Here is a 22,901-nt window from a genome sequence, read left to right as displayed (position 1 = left end):
TCTCTTCCCCAGAGGTAATCGGCGAAAGATGGTTTCTTTCCCTGCGTCTTCAGGTCGCGTAGCAGTAGTAGTAGTAGAAGTAGTAGTAGTAGTAGTAGCATTATTAGCATTAGCGTATCAGTAACACGGCGTCACGTCCCCTTGGCGGCACTCAAACCGGGTCAAGAAGAAATCGAAGCCAGAAGGACCCAATTTTAGGTCGCAATTTTTCTTCTACTTCTTCTTCTAGTCCTTGGGCACACGAAGTGGGTATTCACCCCTCGGGCGTAAGACTAAGGGGTGCATGACGAATGAGTACGCCCTGGGTGCAGAAAAGAGACCGATAGTCCAGTATATATATATATATTATATATATAGTATATATATATATATATATATATATATATATATATATATATATATATATATATATATATATTATATATATATATCTAAACTACAAGAGGATTTTACTTCATTGTGGATTGTATCCCCATTTACTTAGAGGTACGACATAGTACCTGGCTTCTGCATATATATATATATATATATATATATATATATATATATATATATATATATATATATATATATACTATATATATATAATTATATATATATATATATATATATATATGAGAGCACGCCCACAGACCTTACCTTACAGACCTTACAGTTCGTTCGGGTTGCCCCAGGTCCCTCAGTGTGAGGCACCTCTAATGTCTACCAGAGAGTTGCTAGTACATCTTCCGGTATATTTTGCATCTTCCAATCTTGGATGGTCTGGGATGCAGTTTAGATATTTGTCGAGCTTATTCTTAAACACATCTACGCTCACTCCTGATATATTCCTCAGATGAGCTGGCAACGCATTGAATAGACGCTGCATTATCGATGCTGGTGTGTAGTGGATTAATGTCCTGTGTGCTTTCCTTATTTTTCCTGGTATTGTTTTGGGCACTATTAATCTACCTCTGCTTGCTCTTTCTGATATTTTTAGTTCCATGATATTTTCTGTTATTCCTTCTATCTGTTTCCATGCCTGAATTATCATGTAGCGTTCTCTTCTCCTTTCTAGACTATATAATTTTAATGATTGTAGTCTTTCCCAGTAGTCAAGGTCCTTAACTTCTTCTGTTCTAGCTGTAAAGGACCTTTGTACACTCTCTATTTGTGCAATATCCTTTTGATAGTGTGGGTACCATATCATATTGCAATATTCAAGTGGACTACGAACATATGTTTTATAAAGCATAATCATGTGTTCAGCTTTCCTTGTTTTGAAGTGCCGTAACAACATGGATAAATAGATGGTGAGAGAGAAAGTGAGAGAGGGAGGGGGTTAACCACCGATGACTTAATAGCTGATGCGTAAAACCCCGTGTAACTGATACCCCGGAGTACGATGGCACCATGTGCCTCATCTCCTGCCGCCTGCTGCTGCTGCTATTGGGCAAACTTGTGGCACTGGGCATCATCACCATCGCGTGCCCTCTTGCAGTTGCGAGTAGTATAGTTGCTCGGGCATCCTCGTAGCGATGGGGCGGTTGACGCTGAAGAGACAATTTTCTTCTTCTTCGCCTTCTTCAGGCACTGGGGCGGTGTTTCTCATCTTGCTGGTGAGTGGGAGAGAGAGAGAGAGAGCGAGAGAAAGTGGGTGAGAGAGAGAGAGAGAGAGACTTCATGCTTTCGGTTTTTACTTATCAAGTCAAGTTGTTTTTGATTTGACTTTGATAGTCAAGTTAGTATTTTTTGAAGTGTTAATTTAAAAGTTCATTGCTATTCTTTATTTTTGTTTTTACTTTAAAAGTCAGTTTGTTTTCGTTTTGACTTTTAAAATTCAAGTTAATTTTTTTATTTTCTAAAGTCAAGTAAATTTTTTTTATTTATTTAAAAGGCAAGTTCATTTTTTCTAGTTAATTTAAAGTTAAGTTAATTGATTTGGTATTTAATTCAAAAATCAAGTTAGTTCTTTTCCGTGTTAATGTGTTAATGTAAAAGTCAAGTCAGTGAATTTTGTATTTTAATTCAAAAGTAAAGTTCATTTTTTCTTGTGTTAATTTAAAAGCCAAATTTAGTGAATTTGTTTTTACTTCAAAAGTCGAGTTCATTTGTTTTCGTGTCAAGTTAAAACTCAGATTAATTTATTTTGTTTGTAATTTAAACGTCGAGTTAAATTAAAAGTAAAGTTATTTTTTCCCCTGTTATTTAAAAGCCGAATTAATTTAGTATTTTTTGCGTTATTTAAGTCGAATTTAATTTTTTTTAACTTTGAAAGTAAAGTTAATTTTTTCGTGTTAATTTAAAAGTCGAGTCAATTGATTCGTCTTTCATTCACAAGACAAGTTAATTGTTTTCATTTTTACTTTTAAAATTCATTTTGACTTTAAAAGAGGTTATTCTAACTTCTCATTTCTGTGCTTTTGTGTCGTTTCGTGTGAAGATTTGAAAAAGGGTCAAATGAGTGTTGTTGCGTGGTTAGCATTTCCCCAAATGTAATATTTTATTTGTAGACTTCTGCGCAGTTATCAACAGAATATACCTGTCCATCTATCTATCTATAATATATATATCATTTCACTTACTACGCTTTCCACATGCGGCGGGGGGTGTGGGGGGGGGGTTTGTTTGGTTGTTTCTGTGCTCTGATTTGGCTAGCTTATTTATCGTTTGGACATTTTAATTGTAATTGGGTCAACTTAATTATAATTTGGCTAGCCTATTTATTTGGCTATCTTGCGTATCATCTAGCTAGGTTCATTATCATCTAGCTAACTTCATTATAATTTGGCTAGCTTCATTATCATCTAGCTAGCTTCAGTGTCATCTAGCTAGCTTCATTATCAGCTAGCTAGCTTCATTGTCATCTAGCTAGCTTCATTATCAGCTAGCTAGCTTCAGTGTCATCTAGCTAGCTTCATTATCAGCTAGCTAGCTTCATTGTCATCTAGCTAGCTTCATCATCAGCTAGCTAGCTTCATCGTCATGTAGCTTCACTGTCATGTAGCTAACTTCATTATAATTTGGCTAGCTTCAACATCATCTTGCTAGCTTCATTATCATCTAGGTAGCTTCATTGTCATCTAGCTAGCTTCACTATCATCTAGCTAGCTTCATTATCAGCTAGCTAGCTTCATTTTCATCTAGCTAGCTTCACTATCATCTAGCTAGCTTCATTATCAGCTAGCTAGCTTCATTGTCATCTAGCTAGCTTCACTATCATCTAGCTAGCTTCATTATCAGCTAGCTAGCTTCATTATCAGCTAGCTAGCTTCATTATCATCTAGCTAGCTTCATTATCAGCTAGCTAGCTTCATTATCATCTAGCTAGCTTCACTTAATGCATCTTAGCTAGCTTCATTATACAGCTTGAGCTTACTTCAATTGTCATACTAAGCTAGCTTCACTATCATGCTTAGCTAGCTTCATTATCAGCGTTAGCTTAGCTTCATTTATACAGCTAGCTAGTCTTCATTACTCATTCTAGCTTAGCTTTCATTATCAGCTAGTTAGCTTCATTATCATCTAGCTAGCTTCATTATCATCTAGCTAGCTTCATTATCATCTAGCTAGCTTCATTATGAGCTAGCTAGCTTCTTTATTACGTATCTGACTCAATGACAATTCAAATGGATGCAAATATGTTCTTCAGGCAAATGACCTTTAGGTTCAAGTGGGTGAGAGAGAGAGAGAGAGAGAGAGAGAGAGAGAGAGAGAGAGAGAGAGAGAAAAGTAACTACTCGGTGAGTGAATCATTTTTCTTTTTTTAGTTCACTTGAAATCATTTCCTTCAGTCCCCAATGGTATGTCCTTAATATCTTGTGTAGGTCAGGTCACGGATGCGAAGGTCAGTTGCCAACTAAGGTCACCTCTGCAAGATCAGAGACGATGACCTTCGTAAGAATCTCTCTCTCTCTCTCTCCCCGATCGACGAATGGTCTCTGCACTAACTGTGAAACTTTGATAAATATGGCTTGTTGCATACAGTGGTGCTAGCACCCCCTTCCCCACCATCCCCCCCCCCCTCTCTCTCTCTCTCTCTCTCTCCTAATGGAATGGTTTCAGATGATCAAAGCCCTCTTTCGTGATCTGTAATACGCTTTATATAGCTTGCTTGCTGGCGCACACAGAGAGAGAGAGAGAGAGAGAGAGGGAGAAAGCTGACAAGGTGATATATTTGATGGGAAATAAATCTATTTATATATTTTATTTTCTTATAATCATACAAGCAGCAGATATCTGATAACACACTAAATAAAAAATTGGTCTCAGTCTGTGATGATAAGATCCTTGTGTACAACATTTCTGGAGTCTTTCCAGGCATGGAATGCGTTGGCGGACGACGCGGACGTCGTGTTCCAGCGCATGTACCAGACGGCGCTCGCCAAGACTTACCACCAGAGGCCGGAGGAGATCTTGCCCCTGCTCCTGCCTGACGGGTCCTTCTCAGATCTCAAGGTGAATGGAGTGAGAGAGAGAGAGAGAGAGGTTGAGGGAGGGAAGGAGGGAGAGGCTAAGGGAGAGAGAGAGAGAGATTGAAACAAGGGGAGAGAGGTTGAGGCAGGGAAAGAGAGAGAGAGAGAGAGAGAGAGGGAAATAGATCGATGGAGTAAGAGAGAGAGAGAGGTTGAGTGAGAGAGAAAGATTGAGGGTGGGAAATAGATTGATGGAGGGAGAGAGAGAGAGATTGAAGGAAAGAGGAAGAGAGAGATTGAGGGAAAGAGGGAGAGAGAGAAAATGAGGCAGGGAGAGAGAGAGAGAGAGATTTATGAAGGGAAAGAAGGAGAGAGAGAGAGAGAGAGAGAGAGATTAATGAAGGGAAAGAAGGATAGAGAGAGAGAGAAAAAAATTGATGGAGGGAAAGAGAGATTAATTGGTGGAGGGAAAGAGGGGGAGAGAGAAATTGAGGCAGGGAGAGAAAGAGGTTAAGGGAGGGAGAAAGAAATTGAAGCGCTTCGGTGGCGTGGTTGGTATGGTGTTTGCGTCCCACCTCGGTGGTCGCGAGTTCGACTCTCGGCCATTCCATCGAGGAGTGAGGGATGTGTAATTCTGGTGATAGAAGTTCTCTCTCGACGTGGTTCGGAAGTCACGTAAAGCCGTTGATCCCGTTGCTGAATAACCACTGGTTCAATGCAACGTATAAAAAAAAAAATTGAGCCAGGGAAAGAGGGAGATAGATTGATGGAGAGAAAGAGAGAGAGAGAGAGAGAGAGAGAGAGAGAGAGAGAGAGAGAGAGAAATTGAAGCAGGTAAAGAGGCTGAGGGAGGGAAAGCGAGAGAGAAAAAAAATAAAATAAAAAAATTAAAAAACTACGAGTACTCTTACTCACTTACCGATTCCATTACTTCCTCAGTACGGTGAGGACGGCTCGGAGTCCTTCAGGGCCCACGGCAGACGCCAGACTGCCCTCCTCTACCACCAGCTCCACGGCGAAGGGAACTTCTCTCAGGAGGCCGAGCGGTGCTTCAGATACATCACCTACAGTGCTCCGCCGAACACAGGTTGTTGTCCTTGTCTTTGTCCTTGCCCCATTTCCTCTCTCTCTCTCTCTCTGTTAAATTACTACAATTACGTATAAATTGGACTCTGTAATGTCTGTAATATCTTATTTTTAACGGATTGAATTGTTTTGATTTCAAATTCTCTCTCTCTCCGAATGTCAGTCCGAGCTTGGGACGGGTTGAAGACTTCGCTCAATTCTGCTGCTGCTTCTGCTTCTCGTAGCGGCTCTTGCTATTAATAAATAGCACAGATGTCACATACGTAACAGTAGTAGCAGTAGCAGACGTTACCGATATCCCGTGAGGCTGTGAATATCTTTGGGCTAAACGACCGATAATAAATAACGCCTTACTTGTAACACATACTGCAAGTCCCAGGTGGAGGTTTCGTCATGCTGATTTTTTTTTTTTTTTTTTTTTTTTTTTTTTTTTTTTTTTTAAGCAAAATATTTAAGTACGTTATGCAATTTGACCCTCCAGAGTTCTTGTATTCTGTTATTTACTTACGTTTTTATCTTTATCTCTTATTATTTTTTTTTATTCTGTAACTTCTTTCAAATTGATTTCAATTGTTTAATGGCCCCTGGGCTTCTTGCATATGAATAGGGCTCGTCCTCTGAATAATAATAATAATAATAATAATAATAATAATAATAATAATAATAATAATAATAATAATAATTTCTTAGATTTTGATAACTGACTTGAGAATCTGAAAATTCAAAATAACATTTTTTTTCTTTTTTTTTTTTTTTTTTGCTCTTTCACAGTCCTCTAATTCGACTGGGTGGTATTTATAGTGTGGGGTTCCGGGTTGCATCCTGCCTCCTTAGGAGCCCATCACTTTTCTTACTATGTGTGCCGTTTCTAGGATCTGCATGAGTCCTGGAGCTACTTCAGCGTCTAGTTTTTCTAGATTCCTTTTCAGGGATCTTGGGATCGTGCCTAGTGCTCCTATGATTATGGGTACGATTTCCACTGGCATATCCCATATCCTTCTTATTTTTATTTTCAGGTCTTGATACTTATCCATTTTTTCCCTTTCTTTCTCTTCAACTCTGGTGTCCCATAGTATTACGACATCAATGAGTGATACTTTCTTCTTGACTTTGTCAATCATCGTCACGTCTGGTCTAGTTGCACGTATCACCCTATCTGTTCTGATACCATAGTCCCAGAGGATCTTTGCCTGATCGTTTTCTATCACTCCTTCAGGTTGGTGTTCGTACCACTTCTTACTGCAAGGTAGCTGGTGTTTCTTGCACAGGCTCCAGTAGAGGGCTTTTGCTACTGAATCATGCCTCTTTTTGTACTGGTTCTGTGCAAGTGCCGAACATTCGCTTGCTATGTGGTTTATGGTTTCATTTTTCGTATTGCACTTCCTACATATGGGAGAGATGTTATTTCCGTCTATCGTACTTTGAACATATCTGGTTCTTAGGGCCTGATCTTGTGCCACTGTTATCATTCCTTCAGTTTCCTTCTTTAGCTCTCCCCTCTGTAGCCATTGCCAATTGTCATCGCTGGCTAGTTCTTTAGTCTGTCTCATGTATTGTCCGTGCATTGGTTTGTTGTGCCAGTCCTCTGTTCTTTCTGTCTTTCTCCTGTCTCTGTATATTTCTGAGTCTACGTCTACTTTTATTAGTCCTTCTTCCCATGCACTCTTTAGCCACTCGTCTTCACTGGTTTTCAGATATTGCCCCAGTGCTCTGTTTTCGATGTTGACGCAGTCCTCTATACTTAGTAGCCCTCTCCCTCCTTCCTTTCGTGTTATGTATAGTCTGTCCGTATTTGCTCTTGGGTGTAGTGCTTTGTGTATTGTCATTTGTTTCCTGGTTTTCTGATCTATGCTGCGGAGTTGTGCCTTCGTCCATTCCACTATTCCTGCGCTGTATCTGATTACTGGCACTGCCCATGTGTTTATGGCTTTTATCATATTTCCGGCGTTGAGTTTTGACTTGAGTATCGCCTTGAGTCTCTGCATATATTCTTTCCTGATCGTGTCCTTCATCTCTTGGTGTTTTATATCTCCTCCTTCCATTATTCCCAGGTATTTGTATCCTGTCTCATCTATGTGTTTGATGTTGCTCCCATCTGGTAGCTTTATCCCTTCAGTTCTCGTTACTTTGCCTTTTTGTATGTTGACTAAGGCGCATTTTTCTATTCTAAACTCCATCCTGATGTCCCCAGATACAATCCTTACAGTCTGGATTAGGGTATCTATTTCCTTGATGCTCTTACCATACAGCTTGATGTCGTCCATGAACATCAGATGGTTGATTTTGTTGCCTCTTTTCTTGAGTTGGTACCCGGCATCCATCTTCTGTAGTACTTTTGTCATGGGAATCATGGCTACTACGAAGAGTAGTGGGGACAGTGAGTCGCCCTGGAAGATCCCTCTCCTGATATTAACCTCTGCTAGTCTTATTCCAGAGCTTGTAAGTATTGTATTCCAGTTGCGCATTGTATTTTTGAGGAAGCTGATGGTATTTTCCTCTGCCCCATATATTTTCAGGCATTCTATTAGCCAAGTGTGTGGTATCATGTCGAAGGCTTTCTTATAGTCTATCCATGCCATGCTTAGGTTGGTTTTCCTTCTCCTACTGTTCTTCATTACCATTTTGTCTATCAGGAGCTGGTCTTTTGTGCCCCTACACTTCCTTCTGCAGCCTTTCTGTTGGTAGGGGATGGTGTTTGTCTCCTCTAGGTAGTTGTATAGCCTTTCACTGATGATACCTGTTAGTAACTTCCACATTATTGGTAGGCAGGTGATAGGCCTGTAGTTACTGGCTATATTTCCTTACTCTTGTCTTTTTGTACTAAGGATGTTCTTCCTGTGGTCATCCATTTGGGTGCTTGGTGATTTGAGATACAATGCTGGAGTTGTTCTGCTATTCGTGGATGTAGGGCCTTGAAGTTTTTGAGCCAGTATCCATGGACTTCATCGGGACCTGGGGCTTTCCAGTTTGGCATTTTCTTTAGTTGGTGTCTGACTGTGTCTGTCGTGATGTCTGTGAATCTTTGTTTTATTCTCCCTGTTTCTTCTTCCTTGACTTCCTGGAGCCATGTTGCATGTTTGTTGTGTGATACCGGATTGCTCCATATGTTTTCCCAGAGTCTCTTACTTGGTTCGGCTTCAGGAATTTCTGGGTGGTTGTCTTCCCCTCTTAGTTGGCTGTATAGTCTTTTCTGGTTGGTTCCGAATAGTTTGTTCTGTTGGTATCCCTTATTATTATTATTATTATTATTATTATTATTATTATTATTATTATTATTATTATTATTATTATTATTATTATTATTATACGAAAATAACTAGGGCTTAAATCTGGCAAGTTGAGAGTCCTAAAGGACTAACGAAAGACGCCCTTCTCCTCCTCCCGCAGATCCTAACTGGTGGGGCCACTTGATAGGCGCCCCGTTGAACATGTGGAAGGGCGCCGTCCTAGCCACGGGCATTCTCGACCGTCGGTTGATTCTGGATTTCCTCGACAGGTGGGTACTACGTGGAAGAGGGAGGGAGAGAGAGAGATTTAGAGAGAGAAAATAAGTGTGAGAGATTTAGGGAGAGAAAGAGAGAGGTTGAGGAAGAGAAAATGAGACAGATTGAGAGAGAGAGAGAGAGAGAGAGATTAAGAGAGAAAGTGAGTGAGAGATTGAGGAAGAAAGAAAGAAAATGAGAGAGAGATACATTGAGGGAGAAAGAGGGAGGGAAAGTAAGAGAAAGAGAGGTTAAGAGAGATTGAGGGAAAGAAAGAGGTTAAGAAAGAGATATAATAAGAAAGTTAGAGAGAGAGATTTAGGGATAGAAAGTGAGAGAGATTTAGGGAGAGAGAGAGCTTAAGGGAGAAAGAGAGAGTTCAAGCGACAGAAAATGAGAGAGATTAAGGGAGAAAGAGAGAGATTAAGGGTGAGAAAGAGAGAGAGAGATTTAGGGAGGGAAAGAGAGAGAGTAAGGGAGCAAGAGAGGGGTTCAGTTACAGAAAATGAGAGAGATTAAGGGAGAAAGAGAGAGATTAAGGGTGAGAAAGAGAGAGAGTAAGGGAGCAAGAGAGAGGTTCAGTGACAGAAAATGAGAGAGATTGAGTGAGAGAAAAGAAGATGAGGTGAAGAAAATGAACGAGATTGAGGGCGGGAGAAAGTGAAAGAGCAGACTTAGGGAGAGAAAAAAGAAGAGATTGAGGAGAGAAAAATGAGAAGATTTGAGGGAGGGAAAAGGAAAGGAGATTAAGGGAGAAAGAGAGAGATTTGAGGTAGGGAGAAAAGAAAATTGAGAGATTGAGGGAGAGAAAGTGAGAGAGATTTAGGGAGAGAAAAAGAGAGATTGAGGGAGAGAAAATGAGAGATTGAGGGAGAGAAAGTGAGATTAAGGGAGAAAGAGAGAGATTAAGAGAGACTGAGTGAGAAAGAGAGAGAGAGATTAAAGGAGAGAAAATGAGAGAGAGAGAGATTGATGGAGAAAGAGGGAGAGAGAGAGATTGAGCTGAGAGATAGAGAGATTGAAAGAAAGAAAATGAGTGAGAGAGAGAGAGAGTGAGATTGAATGAGAGAGAGAGAGAGAGGTTGGAGAGAGAGAGAGAGAGAAAGCACACAAGAAATTCCTTAAGTTAAAAGTAACATTTATTATAGTTTACAATACATTTCAAATCCCGTCTTCTTTGAATGATAAAACATGCTAATAAAGAAAACGCAGACCTAATTAATGGCAAACTAAAATATTTATATGAGTTTCTTGACTTCATTTCTACGTGTAGCATTCGTGATTACTGATGAGGTTAAATACCATCACTGTAGTCCGGAAGAATGCCTTTATTGGATAAAGTTGTAATGTCACATTATCCAAGTTTCACTCATCTTTATTTATCGTCAGTTATATAATGTTTTTCCTATGTTTTTTTTTCTAAACACATTTCTTTTGGTTTTTGTTTTGATCAGGTACTGGGTAAACACAACGATGGGTCCTGTCTGGGCCAATGAAGAAGAAGACAGTCATTTTGCAGGTAAGAAACTGTTGTTGTAATGAACTTACATTATTATTATTATTATTATTATTATTATTATTTTGTTAAAAATGATTGCTGCTTCAGCACTATTAATCTTATAAGAGAGTCTTCTCTATTTTTCTGATGACGGCTTTCTCGTTGTTGCTTATACTGGCGAGCAACGCACCAAAGGACATGGTAAAATTCGGTTGAGTCATTTGGTTTATTATTGCCTATACAATTATTGCTTATAAAATTCTTGTTTATACAATTATTGCTTATACAATTCTTGCTTATACAATTCTCTCTCTCTCTCTCTCTCTCTCTCCAACGCGACGTTTCCTCCTGATCCTTAGGACATTATCAAGCGATGGCTGCTAAGGGACTGAATTCGAGTGGTTGTTGTTGTTGTTTGAGATTAAGCTGGCCTTGTGCCAGCACGGGCTCTTGCTCGTAGAGCAGCCCGTATGTCATATTAGTTTGAGATGTGAGAAGTTCAGGATATGAAACTTTATTGGCGATACATGAATGATGTGGTGAAGGTGATTTGATATTGAATGAAGGATATGATGGGCAAGGTTGAAACCCTTTAAACTCTAAGGTACCCTTCAGTCGTAGGGAAAGCTCAATAGTAGTAAGTGTTGGCAAGTAGGAGAGACCAACAGATTGGAAGAATGAAGGTTTGAGTTGTAGGCACAGTTAGCCAGTAAGATAGCTCGTGAAATTCTGAGACATATCCGGTTTCTTTAGGTGTGTGTTGTCTGGTGAGTGTGGTGGAGGGATAGTGATGAGTGTGAGGGGAGGGGTGATGAAGGAGGCTAGAGATGAATGGGGATATCTGTTAAAGAGGTTTGTATTTTTGTCTTGCATGTTATGTGAGTTAGGGTAGGATGGGGTAGTGGTCATGATTGTTGGCACCATGTGCTATCAGTCAGGGTAGTGTTCTGTTCCTACCTTGGTGGTGGGTAGGAGCATAGGAAACCTGCCAATTCATGGGTGTTTGCTAGAATGTGCTTTGTGATTTGAGTGGTTGTGCGTTCATTTCCTATGTACCTATCTCTTAGTTGCTCCGTTTGTGGTTAGTCTAAGAGGTAGTGTCCTAGAGGTTCTTCTGGAATTCTTTCGCAGTACTTATATGGCTTGGGATCACCTACTATCTTTTGCCAAGTGCATTGGTTAGTATTGGGTGCACTTTCCATGCACATTCTTCCTTCAAGTTTTGGGATACGAAGCTCAGGTCTAGTCTGCCTCCTCGGAGGTGAGTAGCTTCGTTTGTGTCATTTAGCAGTGCTACTTCAGGAAATTCTTCCAAAAGCAGGTGTATGTGTAGGACTGATACCTTTGTATAATAAGGCGCCCTGTGAGGTTATTTAGACCTGCAATAATTTTACGCTAAGGTCGGTTTGTTATGACTCTCCATACTCATTGGAGTGTCTTGGGTTTCGATGATAACTTACGAAGTCAGTATCTTCTTTGGTTATGAAGATGGAGATGTTCCAACTCATGATGATAATTTCTAAGTTCATTCAGTATCTTCTTTCTGATGTGAGGTTCTATTGTGAAACACAGAGTACAAAAATATCTCTATTCTGTAAGTCTACATAATGAAGATCAGATAAAATTGGACAGGTCTTCTAATGATGATGGCCGATTGAATTCTGACTTACAATCTGGTTTACAAATCATAAAGTGAGCAGACAGTAGCTCGAACATACGAACATACACACAGATGACATAGATTACAAGTCATGTAGGCCGTTTGAGTTATAGGTCACTGTGGTTGTCTCAAGCAGGAAGCTTGGATTACCATTTACAAAACAAATGATTTGATGACCACAGATGATGGTAAACTAGACACTGACTGATACTACACATCATCTTAGCCTACTTTATCATATCTGGTCTGATCACATTCCTGCAAGCAAACTGGTTGACCTCTTGGGTTACTGGTTTTAATTAATCATAGTTTTAGTTTTTATATATGGAATAACATTCCATATTTTATATTATGTAGCACTTACATATGTGTCTGCCTGCTGTATTTGTATGTTGTTTGGATCGTAGACATGGATGATGAGCATTGAAGTCTCCTGCAAAGAATGTGTTTTCTCTGGAGGCAGCACTGAAGAGGTTCTCTCCTTCAAGGATTTTGTCATGGCCTTTGTATATGTTGTGAATGACTAGTGAGGTATTTTCTAGTCTTATCCGGATGCTTAGCGTTTCAATGCCTTGCCCACAGTCTATGTTTCTTATTTTCTCTGATGGAATTGTTGCTTTCACCATGGTGATTAAACCTCTGTTTTCATTTGTGTATGGGGGGGGGGGGGGGGTTTGCATACTGTGTATCCCTGAAATGAAAATTTATTGGTTTCTCTAACAAGAGTTTCCTGTAGGAGGACAATGTCATGTTATTCTGCAAGCACCTGTGATTGCAGTGTGGCGAGTCCTTCTTCTTAAATCGTGCTGTTGCGGGCTCTCAAGTACGGTATAGAGAACCTCTCCGGCAGGTCGAGTTTTCATTGGTTCCTGGGAAGGTGACTCATACGGCGAGCATTTACGAGTCTTGCAGACCTTCTCAGGCAGGGGGTATCACTGGGAGCCTCTTGATTGGCTTCTACCTGAGTGACGTCACCCCTGGTATTATTCTGATAATGTGCTTTACATCCGGTGTTTGTTTCATGCGCTCTGGTACTTTCGTTGGGGGGGAGTGGCGCGGTCCTCCTCACACACGTCTGTATCAGGAACGCTTCTTGGGTGGTATTAAGGGGAGGCTTTTCCTCTAGTATAAACAGCGCTTCTAGGAGGTGCAGACGTCGCTTGTCAGGGGCTCTCCCAATGATTTTGACATTCCGATGATGTCGTCTCTTGAGATGTCTTGCTGGTGTACTGCAAGGGCGTGCTGCCTAAAAAGGCGCCCTCCTGGGCGTGGCAGGAGATCCTTTTAGACAGGTGCATCATTGTCATGCCGATGTAAATCCCAGAGCATCCTTGGGCGGGGCATACGTATCGGTAGACAATGTTGGACTGGTTTAGGGGGTCTCCTACGGGCAGGGAGGGGTTCTTCTTCATCAGGAGGTTCTTCGTACACCGATTCTTATAGTAAATAATAAGGAACACTCTTCCCTTCCTCCACAGGGCGGATGTGTTCCTCTATTATTTTCTTCATGGCTGCTTCGTCCTCCTTGTATTGGTGGTGCATGAAGGCTTTGTAGAAAAGTTTTATATCCTCTGGGGTGGGATGTTCCTTCTCTCTTCCTCCGTCATGTACCACCTGTCAAGGGCGGCTCATGTTCCTCGGTTTACAAGTTTATTTGAGTACCCATTATTAGCAGTATCTGGGATGCTCAATCGAGTTCGAGGTGCGTGTCCTGCCACATTGAACAGTGCAAGAGGGCCCTCCTGACGAAGGCCCAGACAGTGGTGGTCTTGAACCGCGCAGGACACCCGCTATCTCCATTTAGACAAATTCCAAGGTTCATAGACTTGGTGTAGACTGTTGTCGCTAGCTTTTGATTCGTCTTCGTGATAAGGACGTCGAGGAATGGGAACCGGTCGTTGCTGCTGTACTTGACGGTGAAGTTGATTGCGCTGTGACGCAGGAACTGCTGTTGAAGGGCTTCTACCTCATCCTCGGAGTCAGCTTGCATGAAGATGTCACCGATATAGCATCCGCATGTGCGGGGACATCTATGTTGCGAGAAGACCCTTTCTTCCACTTTTCCCATGTAGAAGTTAGCGAAGAGGACTCCTAAGGGGGACCCCATCGCTACGCCGTCCTTTTGGCGGTACATCTGTCCTCGGTGGGTGGTGAAAGGGGCTCTCTTCCTACAGACATCCTAGGGACTCAACATCTAAGGACGCCATGGTTCCCGCACTTGAGGAGTCGCGGATCTTCTCCAAAAATTCCACCGATGAGGTGAGGCAGTACCTGGAGGGGATATATAGATTAAGAATTTTATTAAGCCGTTTGGCCAGGGCATAAGTCGGGGCGGGCGTTTGGCTGATGATCAGTCGTAAGGGGTTGCCTTCCTTGTGGGTCTTCACGTTCCCGTATAGGTAGCCTAGGCTGTAGTCACCTTGGATGGGCGGAAAGTGTGTGGCATTCGTAGCGGCATTCACGGCCGTGATGACCCGGTTGGCGTCGCTTTTGATGTCTTCTGTCGGGTTCTTCATAAGTCACTCGAACTTGGAGACATCAGACAAGATGGTGTCGAGTTTCTCGAAGTATTCCGAGGTGCTGATGAGCATGAATGCGGCTGTCTTGTCTGCACGCCTTATGATGTCTTCTTTCTTCTTCAGATCTGATGCTGCCTCTTTCATCTCTTTGGTGTAGATACGGCTCAAGTATGACCCCCTGTCCGTAAGGGCCTCTGCTAGCAGAAGAGGTTGAAGGGATGTCCATTGTTGTCAGGATCTTCTTGGCTTCCAACTGCTGAATCGAGTCGAGGAGCATCTCGATCTCCAGGCGTTTCTCAGGTAGAAGCCAATCAAGAGGCTCCCAGTGATAACCCCCGCCTAAGAAGGTCTGCAAGACTCGTAAACGCTCACCGTATGAGTCACCTTCTCAGGAACCAATGAAAACTCGACCTGCCGGAGAGGTTCTCTATGCCTTACTCTAAAGCCCGCAACAGCACGATTTGAGAAGGACTCGCCACTCGAATTCATTCCCTACGGGCTGCTCTGTGAGCAAGAGCCCGTGCTGGCATAAAGCCAGCTTAATCTTAAACAACAACTCGAATTCAGTCCCTTAGCAGTCATCGTTTGATAATGTCCTGCAGATCAGGAGGAAACGTCGCGTTGGAGAGAGAGAGAGAGAAAGAGAGAGAGAGAGAGAGAGAGAGAGAGAGAGAGAGAGAGAGAGAGAAAGAATTGTATAAGCAATAATAAACCAAATGACTCAACCGAATTTCACCATGCCCTTTGGTGCGTTGCTTGCCAGTTAAGCAACAACGAGAAAGCCGTTATCAGAAAAATAGATAAGAGACTCTACAAGATTAATAGTGCTGAAGCAGCAATCATTTCTAACAAAACTTGTCTACGAGAGGGTCTCCTTCCGAAATATTATTTTTATTATTATTATTATTATTATTATTATTATTATTATTATTATTGTTTTTTTTTCTTTTTCTTTTTCTTTTTTTGCTCTATCACAGTCCTCCAATTCGACTGGGTGGTATTTATAGTGTGGGGTTCCGGGTTGGCATCCTGCCTCCTTAGGAGTCCATCACTCTCCTTACTATATGTGCCGTTTTGCTAGGATCACACTCTTCTGCATGAGTCCTGGAGCTACTTCAGCCTCTAGTTTTTCTAGATTCCTTTTCAGGGATCTTGGGATCGTGCCTAGTGCTCCTATGATTATGGGTACGATTTCCACTGGCATGTCCCATATCCTTCTTATTTCTATTTTCAGATCTTGATACTTATCCATTTTTTCCCTTTCTTTTCTCTTCTTCAACTCTGGTGTCCCATGGTATTGCGACATCAATGAGTGGATACTTTCTTCTTGACTTTGTCAATCAACGTCACGTCTGGTCTGTTTGCACGTATCACCCTATCCGTCCTGATAACCATAGTCCAAGAGGATCTTTGCCTGATCGTTTTCTATCACTCTCAGGTTGGTGCTCGTACACTTATTACTGCAAGGTAGCTGATGTTTCTTGCACAGGCTCCAGTGGAGGGCTTATGCCACTGAATCATGCCTCTTTTTGTACTGGTTCTGTGCAAGTGCCGGGCATTCGCTTGCTATGTGGTTTATGGTTTCATTTTTCGTTTTGCACTTCCTACTATGGAGAGATGTTATTTCTCATCGTTCTTTGAACATATCTGGTTCTAGGGCCTGATCTTGTGCTGTTTATCATTCCTTCAGTTTCCTTCTTAGCTATCCCTCAGTAGCCATTGCCATGTGTCATCACTGGCTATTTCTTTATTCTGTCTCATGTATTGTCCGTGCATTGGTTTGTTGTGCCAGTCCTCTGTTCTGTCTGTCATTCTCCTGTCTCTGTATATTTCTGGGTCTTCGTCTACTTTTATTAGTCCTTCTTCCCATGCACTCTTTAGCCACTCGTCTTCACTGGTTTTCAGATATTGCCCCAGTGCTCTGTTTTCAATGTTGACGCAGTCCTCTATACTTAGTAGTCCTCTCCCTCCTTTCTTTTGTGTTATGTATAGTCTGTCCGTATTTGCTCTTGGGTGTAGTGCTTTGTGTATTGTCATATGTTTCCTGGTTTTCTGATCTATGCTGCGGAGTTCTGCCTTCGTCCATTCCACTATTCCTGCGCTGTATCTGATTACTGGCACTGCCCATGTGTTTATGGCTTTTATCATATTTCCGGCATTGAGTTTTGACTTGAGTATCGCTTTGAGTCTCTGCATATATTCTTTCCTTATTGTGTCCTTCATCTCTTGGTGTTTTATATCCCCTCCTTCCATTATTCCCAGGTATTTGTATCCTGTCTCATCTGTGTTTGATGTTGCTCCCATCTGTAGCTTTATCCCTTCAGTTTCTCGTTACTTTGCCCTTTTGTATGTTGACTAAGGCGCATTTTTCTATTCCAAACTCCATCCTGATGTCCCCAGATACAATCCTTACAGTCTGGATTAGGGTATTCATTTCCTTGATGCTCTTACAATACAGCTTGATGTCGTCCATGAACATCAGATGGTTGATTCTGTTGCCTCTTTTCTTGAGTTGGTACCTGGCATCCATCTTCTGTAGTACTTTTGTCATGGGAATCATGGCTACTACGAAGAGTAGTGGGGACAGTGCGTCGCCCTGGAAGACCCCTCTCCTGATATTAACCTCTGCTAGTCTTATTCCAGAGCTTGTAAGTATTGTATTCCAATTGCGCATTGTATTTTTGAGGAAGCTGATGGTGTTTTCCTCTGCCCCATATATTTTCAGGCATTCTATTAACCATGTGTGTGTATCATGTCGAAGGCTTTCTTTATAGTCTATCCATGCCATGCTTAGGTTGGTTTTCCTTCTCCTACTGTTCTTCATTACCATTTTGTCTATCAGGAGCTGGTCTTTTGTGCCCCTACACTTCCTTCTGCAGCCTTTCTGTTGGTGGGGGATGTGTTTGTCTCCTCTAGGTAGTTGTATAGCCTTTCACTGATGATACCTGGTTAGTAACTTCCACATTATTGGTAGGCAGGTGATAGGCCTGTAGTTACTGGCTATTTCCCTTACTCTTGTCTTTTTGTACTAAGGATGTTCTTCCTGTGGTCATCCATTTGGGTGCATGGTGATTTGAGAATACAATGCTGGAGTTGTTCTGCTATTCGTGGGGTGTAGGGCCTTGAAGTTTTTGAGCCAGTATCCATGGACTTCATCGGGACCTGGGGCTTTCCAGTTTGGCATTTTCTTTAGTGGTGGTTGTCTGACTGTGTCTGTCGTGATGTCTGTGAATCTTTGTTTTATTCTCCCTGTTTCTTCTTCCTTGACTTCCTGGAGCCATGTTGCATGTTTGTTGTGTGATACCGGATTGCTCCATATGTTTTCCCAGAGTCTCTTACTTGGTTCGGTTTCAGGAATTTCTGGGTGGTTGTCTTCCCCTCTTAGTTGGCTGTATAGTCTTTTTCTGGTGGTTCCGAATAGTTTGTTCTGTTGGTATCCCTTATTCCTGTTCATGTACCGTTGGATCTTATGTGCTTTTGGCCTTAAGCCTCTGTTTTTTACATCTTCTATTGTGTTGTTTTGGGGTTTAGTCCCCTCTCTTGTACTTTGTATTTCTCGTTGAGTTCCTCCCTTGTTTTCTTGCTTCTTAGCCTTTTTTCTGCCATCTCTTTCAGTTTACTCAAGTCAGATCTCATCACCATGATTTGCTTTTCCAGTCGCCTTTTCCAAGGAGGTTGCTGTTTTGGTTTCTGTTGGGTTGGTTGTGCTGGTGGTGTTGGTGTTCGAATCCCCATCAGTTCTGCTACTAATCTTGCTCCTGCATATGTCAAGTTATTTGTTTCTGTGATACTGGTGGTGTGGATTATGCCCATTATTTCATTGACCTCACTTGTTTTCTCCCTTAATTTTTTGGTGTTGTAGGCTTTCATGGATGGGATCTTTGTTCTCTCTGTATCTGGCTCCATCCATTGTCTAATCTTTTCTACCCATTCCGTCCTCTCTGTTACTTCGTCGGTGTTTCTTCGTGTGTCGTTTGATACCTCATCCTCCCTGTCGTCTTCTGTGGCATCGTCTCTCAGTTCGTCTTCGTGTAATTCGTTGTCGTGTGACATTTCCCTTTCCAGTTCTTCTCTTTCTGTTGGGGAGAGCCAGTTGTTTTTCTTTATGTTCCTTACTTGGTCTGCCAGCCTCTGCTCTGTTTGGGGGGTGTTATTCCTCTCATTCCAGATGTTGACCAATCTCCTTCTATATCCTCTCTCCGTCGGGTTGCTTCTGATGTAGCATCTCCATATTAACTTATTTTCTTCTCTTGTCCATTTCTTCCTTTTTTTCTTCCGTAGCTCCAATCTCAGGCTGTTGATTACTGTCGTTGTGGTGATCAGTTGCTGGATGACGACCTCCAGGTACCTGACCGTCTTCCCCTTCAATTGGGTTGAATACCTGGTTGCCGGACGAAGCTCCTCTGTTGCCAGAGGTTCCATTTACGTCGTTGTCGTTTATTCCTTCATTTCTTTCCATCATTGCTGAGTTTTACTATTTAACCCATAGCTGGACCCTACCCCATCAGGGATAGGTACTCATTTACAGCTGAGTAGACTGAGGAAATTATGGGAAAGATCCTTTCCCAAGGAATCAACGCCGAGGAGAGCGGTCACCCATCCAACGACTGACCAGTCCCAATGTTGCTTAACTTGACTCAAGTCCATTGACGGCCTAACCCACTCCTCCACGGCACACATATATTATTATTATTATTATTATTATTATTATTATTATTATTATTATTATTTTATTATTATTTTTTTTGGTCTATCACAGTCCTCCAATTCGACTGGGTGGTATTTACAGTGTGGGGTTCTGGGTTGCACCCTGCCTCCTTAGGAGTCCATCACTTTTCTTACTATGTGCGCCGTTTCTAGGATCCCACTCTTCTGCATGAGTCCTGAGCTACTTCAGCCTCTAGTTTTTCCCAGATTCCTTTTCAGGGATCTTGGGATCGTGCCTAGTGTTCCTATGATTATGGGTACAATTTCCACTGGCATATCCCATATCCTTCTTATTTCTATTTTCAGGTCTTGGTACTTATCCATTTTTTCCCTTTCTTTCTCTTCAACTCTGGTGTCCTATGGTATTGCAACATCAGTGAGTGATACTTTCTTCTTGATTTTGTCAATCAACGTCACGTCTGGTCTATTTGCACGTATCACCCTATCTGTTCTGATACCATAGTCCCAGAGGATCTTTGCCTGATCGTTTTCTATCACTCCCTCAGGTTGGTGCTCGTACCACTTATTACTACAAAGTAGCTGATGTTTCTTGCACAGGCTCCAATGGAGGGCTTTTGCCACTGATTCATGCCTCTTTTTGTACTGGTTCTGTGCAAGTGCCGGACATTCGCTTGCTATGTGGTTTATGGTTTCATTTTTCGTTTTGCACTTCCTACATATGGGAGAGATGTTATTTCCATCTATCGTTCTTTGAACATATCTGGTTCTTAGGGCCTGATCTTGTGCCACTGTTATCATTCCTTCAGTTTCCTTCTTTAGCTCTCCCCTCAGTAGCCATTGCCATGTGTTATCGCTGGCTAGTTCTTTAGTCTGTCTCATGTATTGTCCGTGCATTGGTTTGTTGTGCCATTCCTCTGTTCTGCTTGTCATTCTCCTGTCTCTGTATATTTCTGGGTCTTCGTCTACTTTTATCAGTCCTTCTTCCCATGCACTCTTGAGCCACTCGTCTTCACTGGTTTTCATATATTGCCCCAGTGCTCTGTTTTTTATGTTGACGCAGTCCTCTATGCTTAGTAGTCCCCTCCCTCCTTCCTTTCGTGTTATGTATAGTCTGTCCGTATTTGCTCTTGGGTGCAGTGCTTTGTGTATTGTCATATGTTTCCTTGTTTTCTGGTCTATGCTGCGGAGTTCTGCCTTCGTCCATTCGACTATTCCTGCACTGTATCTGATTACTGACACTGCCCATGTGTTTATGGCTATTATCATATTTCCGGCGTTGAGTTTTGACTTGAGTATCGCCTTGAGTCTCTGCATATATTCTTTCCTGATAGTGTCAGGAAAGAATATATTATTATTATTATTATTATTATTATTATTATTATTATTATTATTATTATTATTATTATTATTATTATTATTATTATTATTATTATTATTATTATTATTATTATTATTATTATTATTTTGTAAAAAATGCAGTACAAATCGTATCTTAAGCCTAATTGACAAAAGATACTAAATGACCTAATATGGATATCTTTTCTCAGTGGTGTCTGCTGCTGCTGCTCCTATATCTCTCTCTCTATCTCTATCTCTCTCTCTCGTCTTCTTCTTCTTCTTCTTCTTTTAGCAACGTTTCGTCCTTAAACTCAGAAGGACATCGTCGGCCAGGTGTTGTGGAACTAATAAGTTCTTACGGGGGTCCTACGGTATATATTATTATTATTATTATTTTTATTATTATTATTATTAAGTATAGAATGTATACATAAGTAACTGTGGACTTTTCTCTCCATTTTAAGACTTATGCAACTATTATTGTTATTATCATTAATATTATCATTATTATTATTAATGACAGGGGGCAATTTCGGTCCCAGGGCGATGCTGGGTGAGGTCGAGGGCCTGGTCCGAGGGACGTACAGCCATGTCCACAAGGAAGTTGGGGTCAAGCTCCACAAGGAACTGGCCGAGAGGGACCCCTACAGAGGCAACGGAGTCAGGTGAGTGACTGACTGGGACTACTATACTCGGTTTTTTCCATCTGTCCATCCGCCTGTGGTGGTCGCGCATGGTAACACTGCGTCCTAGGCTTTAAATAGTTACGTTATGTGAAGTTTGAGTGAAATGAAAGGATATCTTGGTGTACATTTGTAACTGAAAATTGTTTTAATAATTTACTGTATGCAAATGTATACACAGACATCCTTTCATTTACCCAAAACTTACACATAGCATAACTATTTAAATCCCGGGACGCAGTGTTACCATGCGCGAGCACCACAGGCGGGTGGTCAGATGGAAAATAACCGAGTATAGTCAGTCCTCCTGCTGTGGTTACACCCTTCTAGCTGCCTTTTCTCAGACTCATCTTCATGTTATTGGAGTGGGTGTTATTCATAGTAACTTATATTATGTAATCGAGCTCGGTCAGCTGGTTCTAACCTAAATCTAATCGTCGAAAATGGATCAACTCGATGTCCCGTTTGGCCTCTTGTCCTGAGAGGTGTCGTATCATGTACTTACTATGGGTTTCAGAGACAGTGCAAGCACGTTTTTTGACAATAACTGTATAACAAACACTCGTATCAGAACGAGATTTTGCTGTAGTGTATTACACCCAGTGCCGTAATTTATAAGGATATCGTGAATCACTAATTGTAAATAATAAAGACACTTGTCCCTGTACCAAGAGGCAAAAACTCCATTAGCCAGAAATGGATACGAACACAACAGTAAAAAGCTCCGCCTACCCTCTCCCCCCACCTCCACCGCCACCCCCGTCCTTCTTCCTTCCCTCATCTTCCCTTTTCTCTCTCTCTGAAAGCTGCTTCAGTTTAAACTTATTTTGCATGATTTTTCTATATATCTATCTATCTATATATCTATCTATCTAATAATATACATTGTTGTATATATATATCTAACGATCCAGTCGGTTGTTAGCTGCCAGTTGACTGATTTATTTATGCATTGATCCGCTCCTTTCTCTCTCTCTCTGAATGTTACTTCAGTTTAAACATATTTTGTATGATTTTTTCTATCTATCTAATAATAGTTTGCATTGGTGTTTATATCTAACGATTCACTCGGTTGTTACCTGCTAGTTGACTGGTTTATTTATGCACAGATCCGCCCATCTGTGTGTTGTGGTAGTGGTACCTACTATAAATTGTTATTAGAGTGAGAGATATCTGAATGTACGATGGAGCAGTAAGACGATAGACACTAGGATTTACGGTAAAGCGACTGTTATATGTGCATCGGTATAATCAAGGGTTTAACTCTAATAAATGTCCTGTAGAAAGGCTCAATTTTTATTTGTAACACAGAGTAACTATAACCAGTTACCTATTCAAACCAATCTGAAGGTAATTGGCGGCTTTCTCATGGCTTAAAAAGTTGAAAAAGTTCCGTGACAAACGAATTTCCGTGGTGGCCATATATTCACCTTCGTAATACAAGTACTATATTGCTGATACCCTGAGTCCAAATGAGGATTACGAAGAAGGTAACCAACCAAATGCAAACAGTCGTTTTCCATAAATCATAGTGTCTATCGTTTTACTGTTCCACCATACATTCAGATATCTC

At 41.3% G+C, this 22,901-nt stretch overlaps 1 protein-coding gene across 2 annotated transcripts in view; it reads left to right on the top strand.

Moving 5' to 3' along the window:
* Nucleotides 1-1,013: 1,013 nt before the first annotated feature.
* Nucleotides 1,014-22,901, top strand: part of LOC135198657 (chondroitinase-AC-like) — a 36,698-nt gene continuing 14,810 nt past the window's right edge. The window contains exons 1-6 of one of the 2 annotated variants that reach the window (XM_064226448.1): nucleotides 1,014-1,598; nucleotides 4,300-4,437; nucleotides 5,334-5,481; nucleotides 8,868-8,976; nucleotides 10,417-10,481; nucleotides 21,169-21,310. In XM_064226448.1, the coding sequence (XP_064082518.1) occupies nucleotides 1,518-1,598; nucleotides 4,300-4,437; nucleotides 5,334-5,481; nucleotides 8,868-8,976; nucleotides 10,417-10,481; nucleotides 21,169-21,310 (683 nt within the window). In that variant the 5' untranslated portion in view covers nucleotides 1,014-1,517. The remainder of the gene's footprint in view (nucleotides 1,599-4,299; nucleotides 4,438-5,333; nucleotides 5,482-8,867; nucleotides 8,977-10,416; nucleotides 10,482-21,168; nucleotides 21,311-22,901) is intronic. The other variant, XM_064226447.1, reaches the window with a different exon arrangement.

Source organism: Macrobrachium nipponense, chromosome 22, assembly GCF_015104395.2.
Source record: "Macrobrachium nipponense isolate FS-2020 chromosome 22, ASM1510439v2, whole genome shotgun sequence".
Taxonomy (NCBI): domain Eukaryota; kingdom Metazoa; phylum Arthropoda; class Malacostraca; order Decapoda; family Palaemonidae; genus Macrobrachium; species Macrobrachium nipponense.
This window is presented reverse-complemented; position numbering and strand designations above follow the sequence as displayed.